The 8,972-nt window shown below is 38.6% G+C and overlaps 1 protein-coding gene across 6 annotated transcripts in view; it reads left to right on the forward strand.

Moving 5' to 3' along the window:
• The window catches only part of LOC138709027 (protein croquemort-like), a 192,683-nt gene that overhangs the window by 176,103 nt on the left and 7,608 nt on the right, over positions 1–8,972 (forward strand). For all 6 annotated transcript variants that reach the window (XM_069839495.1, XM_069839496.1, XM_069839494.1 and 3 more), the window contains exons 6-8: positions 25–319; positions 2,251–2,324; positions 5,323–5,541. In XM_069839495.1, coding sequence (XP_069695596.1) covers positions 25–319; positions 2,251–2,324; positions 5,323–5,541 — 588 coding nt within the window. The remainder of the gene's footprint in view (positions 1–24; positions 320–2,250; positions 2,325–5,322; positions 5,542–8,972) is intronic.

Here is an 8,972-nt window from a genome sequence, read left to right on the forward strand (position 1 = left end):
TGTGACTTTTATATGTGACTACAGGTCGTTGAAGCTTCATTACTCGGAAGACACGGAAGTGTTGGGAGTACCCGGGTACAAGTACGTGGGTGGCAGAGATATAATGGACAGCGGAACGATCGACCCAGCCAACTGGTGCAACTGCGAAGAAGCACAGTGTCCACCCCAAGGAATCCTCAACGTATCTCTCTGCCACTATGGATCTCCGGGATTTATGTCTTACCCACACTTCTTGTACGCTGATCCTTACTATGCAAGCAAGGTCAATGGCATGCACCCTGACCCGGAAAAGCACAGCCTCCACGTCACACTGGAACCGGTGAGTTAAATATATCGATTCTTACAGTCGTGGACAGCTGTGGATCTGCTTTGTGCTCACCACACGGTTAGGGAAGCCTGCCATGTGACAGTTTTAGTCCAAAGAAGGGCCAAAATCTATGGTCCGTCTCAGGAATCTGTGGAGTAACTTAGTGCATATGGGGGGCGGAGTCTATCTGTGTCGGGGTGTATCGCGGACAGCATCAGCTCGAGTCGCTGAGGGGTAAGATGCTCGTGGTAGAAATTTTTATTTATTTATTTTTATTTTATTGGGCTATTTTACGGCGCTGTATCAACATCTAGGTTATTTAGCGTCTGAATGAAATGAAGGTGATAATGCCGGTGAAATGAGTCCGGGGTCCTGCACCGAAAGTTACCCAGCATTTGCTCGTATTGGGTTGAGGGAAAACCCCGGAAAAAACCTCAACCAGGTAACTTGCCCCGACCGGGCTGACCGTTACTCCACAGGTGTGGACTCGTGGTAGAAAGTAGAGTACAGTTCAGATAGAAATTATCCTATCCTGCAAGCGTGGTAGAAAGTAGAGTACAGTTCAGATAGAAATTATCCCATCCTGCAAGCGAGTGCTCTCTTGTTCAAGCAATGCCTCTCCCAGAGCGATCATTGGCCCTATCTCTCCCGCATACCAATTGCGCGGAGGTCTTGTTTCGTCTTTCTAGTCCACAGATTCCTGGGACGGACCATAGTTCAGTGGTTCTGAACCTTTCAGAGATCGCAACCCGGTAAATTCTTTTGCTGTAAGACTAGGGCCTTGTCCCAACAGATTTATTCGTAAATACTTTTCCAATTTTTTTAATTTCTTACATTTGAGTAACATAAGCATTAATCATTAAGTAGTCCACAGCTGTAGAGTAACGGTTAGCATGCCTAACCATGAAACGAGCGGGCCCGGATTCAAATCCCGGTTGGGGAAAGTTATCTGGTTTAGGTTTTTTACGGGGTTTTTCCTCAACCCATTAAGAATAAATGCTGGGTAACTTTCGGCGCTGGACCTTGGACTCATCTCTCCGGCATTATCACCTTCATCTACTCAGATGCTAGATAATCACAGTAGTTGATAAAGAGTTTTAAAATAACCAATTAAGATAATAATTAAGTATGGCGTAATCGTATGACTTAAAAGTGTGTTAGTACACTATGAAAACGGTATGATATGAAGAGTCCACTGCAAGAATGATGGATGTCATTTGGAATACATTTTGCAGGAGAAGCAATTGAAAGTTAGAAATGCTTAGCGCTCAAAGCTTAACTTAGATTTTCCGACCATTACTGGACAATGACTATCAGTGTTAATGCCATATTACTCTCTATGTGCATTCTATATGTCTTAAACTATGCATTGACAGTCTTGGTTCATTTTCGACAAGAAAGTGACATCCATCATTCTTACAGTGGACTCTTCATATGCTGACAAATAATAAAATTAATTATCAATCACTGGATTAATGAAATTTTGTAGCATGTTATAGTTCTTCACGCCATTATCATTAATTAACTTATGCTAATTTTCATTGGCATATATCTTTCTGACCACCAAAAACATAAAATGTGTAACATTAATAATTGTGTAATTAAACTGATTTTAATGAGGTATTATTGGTTTGAAAAATAAATGCGTTGTGCACGCGGACACAAGCACTTAGGATGCAGGATTAAAAACATTTTCTTGGTATCAATAATACTGGAAACTTGTTTCGTTGAACTTGCAGAAACCGATTTTGCAACATTGCAGTAGATTCTCTTCATAGACTACTTCGTTTGAGAAGACAACAAAAATTATTCTGGAAATTTCAGAAATCGAGGGATTTTTTTCCCCCAAAAAATCGCTTCTTCTCTTTGCGAAGACTGTGTGGCAAAATATTGATTGAGAGATGTTCTTGCTCTATACTGTTCCATTTTGCTTAATGTTACAGAAGACGGGAACTCCCCTCGATGTGGTCGGAAGGTTCCAGATTAATCTACTGCTGCAGCCACATGGAGACATTGCGTAAGTATTAATTACAGCGCATTGTTACAGCCTAGTCTGTTCACATTATCGTTAGAAAATATGTAAACTTAACCAAAGTACAGACTGTAAATCTGGCTTTCAAGTAAAGCTCACTGTGAAGCCGACTTGAATAATTTCAAGGGAAAAATTGTTCCGGGGCCGGGTATCGATCCCGAGACACTTCGCTTAACGCACGTTTGCTCTACCGACTGAGCTACCCAGGAACTACACCCGTTGCCGCTCCAATCTCTCCCTTTATATCTATACAACTCAAGTGGGCTGACAAGACGCCAGAAACCCAACTTTGAGTGGACATAAACTCTATGTGACTTGAATTGTGGTTTTCTGTTAACGTATCTACAGTGACGTATGTATTATGCAAATCTGGCAGGTAAAGCTTTCTGTGAAACAGACTTCAATAAAGTATATGTTGCAAGTATAATTCACACATTGGCGTCGTGATTATATTGCACTAGCATTTTTAAATAATGATCATATTAAAATAAAGCCCAGGACAGTTGCTCAAAGTTGCAGACATTAACTTAAAAACTCCGTGTTTTTTTATGTTGTCAACTATCTAGCTTGCGCTCGAATAGGCATTTTATGCAGTAGATGGGAAAACAAAGAATTGTATGCATATCAAAAAGCAATTCTGTGATACTTTTGTCATGTTGCTAATGTAGTATGTGAACGTACGTAAGCCCACTGAAAATAACACTGTATTAATTCTAAAATTGACATCTCTCCGAAAATGTGTTATTGCGAAATTCTATCTGTATAATCACGTTGCCGATGTGCTACGTCAAGCGTTGTGGAAAGAGTGATCTCTTAATTTCTAAAAGGCGAGTATACGTCTCTCGGGATATTATTCTTTATGTTAAAAATAAAACAATCTGATTTTATAATCATATCTTCGGAATAATGGACATCACAAATACGATTATTTACCGAAAGCTGCCTATCTTTCCGCAGAATCGCTCTGGTCCATTTCACAAACTCAACTTTTCTTTGGGAGATGTAAATAAAGGAAGTCTTTTGTCACTATTTCTACTGTGTTCCGATCTACAACCTGAAACAAAACTGTACGGCATTTTTCCAATTATTTTGTAAACTACCACACACTATTCTTTTGTTACTCGTTAATTCAAAGCACAACAAATTGAAGATTTCTATACAATCCCCAACAACAAAGCATATTAACCCCTAGCAACTCTCAACTTTAAAAGGTACGAAAACACCTCCTTACAAGAAAATTCGGCATCGAGAAAAACTGAATATGTGAGCTCCTGGCGGGTTGGGGACAACTCGTCACGAAAAATGGGAACAGAGATAATTCGTCTTATAATTGAAATTCGTAACAGTGTACAGCTGATCACATGTTAACATTGGCCACAGGGACAATTGGGTAATATTGGCTGCTAGAAAATATACATAAATTTGTATGTGGTATTGAAATGCTAGTCTTTGTGTACAGACACCTTTACAACTCAAAAAATTTGTTTTTCAAACAATGTCCGTCTTGCGGCGTACAGAAGGCCGAGCTGGTCGCTTGGTGGGGGTAAGACAGGCTAGTGGAAAGCGAGGGTGGAGGGGACACTCTTGCTCGGCCTTCCGTACGCCGCTAGAAGGTACAATACTAGTTATGTGTAGGAAAAGGAAGTTCATGCATTTGCATATTTGTTCTCTATCGTTGTGTGAATATGCTGAAAGATTATCTACATGCATCACAAATTTTTGAATACTATATTACTTTTATTGTGCATGAAAGTGCATATTTTGGCTTTATTTATAAAAGCATCACGTTTTAATATTTATGCAGGGAAACTGCAAATTATGTATGTTTATTTATATTTCCCTCATTGTTAAAAGTGTGTAACCTCGTAAACACGACTAATTTATGTTTATGAATTTTGAACGTAACGATGACGCCCTCATAGGGAGCCTCTCAAGTTAGCAATTGATATTCCTTTACTGCAGTCTTCAGCAGATTTCGATAGAACAATATCCAGTTTAACATCAGTTCCAGGAAATGTAGGAGATAAAGTGAACGAGAAAGCAGCGAATATTCTTTCCAAAAACCCTGCTTATTATCAACTTAAAGAAATTCAAGATATTCTCGAAAGAAAAACACCCCGAAAACTAACAAAATTTTCTATAGAACAGCTCATAGCTTTTGTACAAGCCCCTCTTACTTCTTGTGACGTAGAACGAAGTTTTTCGCGCTACAAAGCTATACTGAGAGACAACAGGCGAAGAATGAAAACAGAAAACATACGTCACTGCTTAGTTGTGAACTGTAACAGCATAAATGGAGCATTCAGCAATGAGGCAAAAAAGGTAAAAGGTAAAGGTATCCCCGTAACATGCCATGAAGGCACTTGGGGGGGCATGGAGGTAGAGCCCCAGCAAGCACTTCAAAATCCATAGACTAGTCCACACCTGTGGAGTAATGATCAGCGCGTCTGGCTGCGAAACCAGGTGGCCCGGGTTCGAATCCCGGTCGGGGCAAATTACCTGCTTGAGGTTTTTTCCGGGGTTTTCCCTCAACCCAATAGGAGCAAATGCTGGGTAACTTTCGGTGCTGGACCCCGGACTTATTTCACCGGCATTATCACCTTCATATCATTCAGACGCTAAATAACCTAGATGTTGATACAGCGTCGTAAAATAACCCAATCCATAGACTAAACGTAAGTTATCTATACCTTATTATTCTGTTAAAATAATCTCAGACTAATAATGCATATTTCGTAGCATATTTATCTATTTTTACGGCATAAATGCATACATATTCTTCACGTTTTAGGACATGAATTTCCTTTCCCTGGTTATGTGTCATTAACAGGACATAGTTTTTTCTGTTATATTATAATTTTTGCCATATAAGTTATCTGTTCAATGCTATTGTTTAAGTTTTTTACAAAGATTTTTCCCCGTGTAATTTAAAATGAAACGGGTATTCTCTCTTATATGTTTGTTCTCCGTGCCATTTTTCCAGGTTATTCCGGAACGTGCCCACCATCTACTTCCCCATGCTGTGGCTAGAGAAGACCGCATCTATTCCGAACTACCTCGCTTTTCAACTTAACATTCTTCTGCATTTACCCACGATCGGTCTCTGCATTTCCATCATACTAATTATTACAGGCGTCGTTATGCTGGCCGTCGTGATCGTGCCGAGGTACAGACAGCAGTTTGATTTCCATCCACATAAAGGGTAAGAAATCTCGCAACATTTATCTCCTTTCTATAGAATTAGCCCATGAAATCCATTAAAGGGTTATGTATAGCATTGAGGATCAAAAATAGTTATTTATGCAACTAGAGCCGACGGCAATTCGGAAGACTGTAGTCTGCTAGCGTTTGCGTCGAGAGAGACAGATAGAGAGGGCAAGGCAGCCTACAACATTGCCACATCGTACTTCACGCGCACGTGCAATACAAATAGTTCAGGAGAGAATTTAAATTATCAAAAGACAATAATGACCTTAGCCGTTGATTACTGTAAGCATGACAGCAAACAAACCCTCTTTCCTTCATTAACAATATTCTTTGCACGTTTCTCAATCCCACACCACATACTTCTACAGTCGTTTCTTGCGCGTTGGCAACGTTGCAGTCAGCATCAAGATGGCCGGCAGCGTTCTGCTCGTCAACGTTTTTAAAATAATTATACATCTTAAACACTATTTTCCGTGTCTGCCTGTGCAATACTTGTCTTTTTACAGTCTCTTCTTCCGTTTATTTATCTTACACATACACAGTAAATGTTAGTTTTATTTATTCAATGTATTGAAACACTCACATGTGAACAAACGAACTCTGGAAGTACTTGTTATAGACTGATTCTGATTGGATCTACTGTACAAGTTTGTGACGTCACATACCAGAAATGCTACGACGCATGTATCAGCTGACCGCCTTCCGAAATGCCGTCTATACTAAAAGCCAGGTTATGAACCGACTAAACCGGAAGCAACGTTCTGTTGCTCTCTTTCTGAGCTCTGTTGCCACATAGTGGCGCGAGATTCAAAGCGTGTTCAGCGTTTGTCACCGATATGTTTAAAATAACTACTGTCTATAGTTCTCGATAACACTATCAACAATATTAGTAATTAAAATTACTGTTTTTAAGAAAGCACGAGCTAATGACGCTGGTACGAAATGCGACTCGTAATGCGCGTGGTATTACAAATTAACTGGGAAGTTTGGCTACACTGTCTCCGTGATTCCGTTGCTAGATTTTCGTTAGCAGACGACATTTTCACGTGAAGTGCAATGAAAAGCTCCATTCTCCTTCTTCCCTCCAACCCCCCATACTCAACGTTTCATCGCTGCACAGGTTACCCCTCTAACCCGCACTTTCCTCTCGCCCTGCCAACCACTTCCTGTTTAGTCGGTTCATAACCTGGCTTTTAGTATAGTCTAGTGAATTATGAGCATGAATGTGTTTTGCAAGAACTAGGCGTAAGCCGAGTTCTGTAATTACATGAGAGCAGTAATTATGCTCATCCCACTAGTTGCATACAATATTTTATCCGCGTTTATTTAATAATGCGTTTAATACGTTTATGATACGTTGGTTGACTGAGTGCCATTACCATGGTGATGTGACGATGAATGAGTGTCCATTATCAAACCAACGCAGATAATAGTATATTGCGATACAAGTGTTATAAGTGCATTATAACAGAATCGAGGAAACAGTTTGAAAAAACGAGACGAAGACCAGTTCCTTCAGTTTCCGAGATTTTGTTAAGCATACGTATCACACATTTTGGACGATCATCATTTAAATAAACATGTTTTTAATTTTGAATATTCCATGAATTTGTTTCATAAGAACAAAAATTTCCTGTAAGAAAAGTTATGAACGTCGTTGCCAAGGCAGTATGTAGGTATTTGTTTTTACTTGCAACACACTAACGCGGTAAATAATTATAACAGCACTGTGATTTCTTTTGTCTGCATAACAACCAGAACGTGAGATATTGCCAACTTACGAAGTATGTAAACAACAATGGTAAGAAGGGAAAAATGATAATTTTGACTATTCCATAAATTTGTTTGATAAGAAGAAAAATTTCCTATACGAAAAGTTATGAACGTCGTTGCCAAGGCAGTATGTAGTATTTGTTTTTACTTACAACACACTAGTGCGGTAAATAGTTATAACAGCACTGTGATTTCTTTTGTCTGCATAACAACCAGAACGTGCAATATTGCCAACTTACGAAATATGTAAACAATGGTAAGAAGGGAAAAATTATAGTCCAAAAAAGTACTTTTTGAATTTATTTCATTTCATTGAATGGACTTCCCTCTTTACTTTAATAAACAAATTTTTAAAATATCACCAAAACTTCTCGACTTATAACCCAAAACGTGGGAGCATATGTCACTCAGCAATATAGGCTACCGTACATCTTCAGTAAATTTGTCGCTCATTTTGCTAACTTACATTTTTTGAAACCGTTTCCTTGATAACTCATACATTTTTTTCAATAATGTAATGAAATTTCGCAAGCATATTTTTTTTTTCCTAGAAAAGAAGAAATTGACCTCTACCATTATTATATCTGTACCAGTGGCGTGCGGTGCAATTTTATTTGAGGGAAGCAATAATACAAATTTTTATATACAAAACTAATAGCAGCCAAATCACCTAAATATAGATAGGTAGGTAGGTAGGTAGGTAGGTAGGTAGATAGATAGATAGATAGATAGACAGACAGACAGACAGACAGACAGACAGACAGACAGACAGACGAATTTATTGAGTAATATTATATATACAGATTTTATATTATAATTTTCTCTAAAATCCAATGCACGGGTCTTCTGACCGTACGTGCTTTGTACCTAAAACAAGTTCTACTTTGTAGGTTTCACCCCCCCCCTCACCTATGTTTGTATTCAAACACTCTCTAAAAGAACACACATATTAAAATGAAAATGACACAACACAACACATTATATAATATAGCCTAACCTAAAACAAACATAAAAGTGTATAATTGGGTAGATACCATTATCCCTTCGTCAGTTCGTGTCGCAAACTTCAATAGCAGAAGTTCGAATCTGTCTCGCCTTCAAGAGGAACAATCCAATTTTTTGTTCGTATTCTCTATTCCCCATGAGGTCAAGACATGCAAGCGAACTCCTATTCTAACTTAGCATCGAGAGTGGTAAATATTTTCTCCGTACATGTTCCAATTCGACACACTGTAATAAAATATGTTTATAGGAGTCCTTTTTCTGCACAGTGGACAAAGGCGCTCTCCTTCTTCGTTGAAAATTTTATTACTCTTCCATGCCCCCAATCTTAGCCACGCTAAACCTGCTGTACCTAAATATACTGCATTTGAAGATCAAATCAATTCTCCTTTCTTTAATAGCAAATCATCGAATGGAAATAAACCAGTCCGTATCGGCCAGTATAGCATCTCAAGCTAAGAATATGAATAGCGAATCCGTATCGGTCAGTATAGGTACCTAAATCTGAAAATAGTACTTCACAAATTACAGAAATTGTGTATATTGAGCTCAAAAAATTTCAAGATTACAGAGTTATTCTTTGCTGATAAAAAACATTGAACTTCGTCAACTTTTCAGTACTCAAAGGTGTAGAAACCCTCGCAATTAAGA

Source organism: Periplaneta americana, chromosome 11 (assembly GCF_040183065.1).
Source record: "Periplaneta americana isolate PAMFEO1 chromosome 11, P.americana_PAMFEO1_priV1, whole genome shotgun sequence".
NCBI classification, from domain to species: Eukaryota; Metazoa; Arthropoda; class Insecta; order Blattodea; family Blattidae; genus Periplaneta; species Periplaneta americana.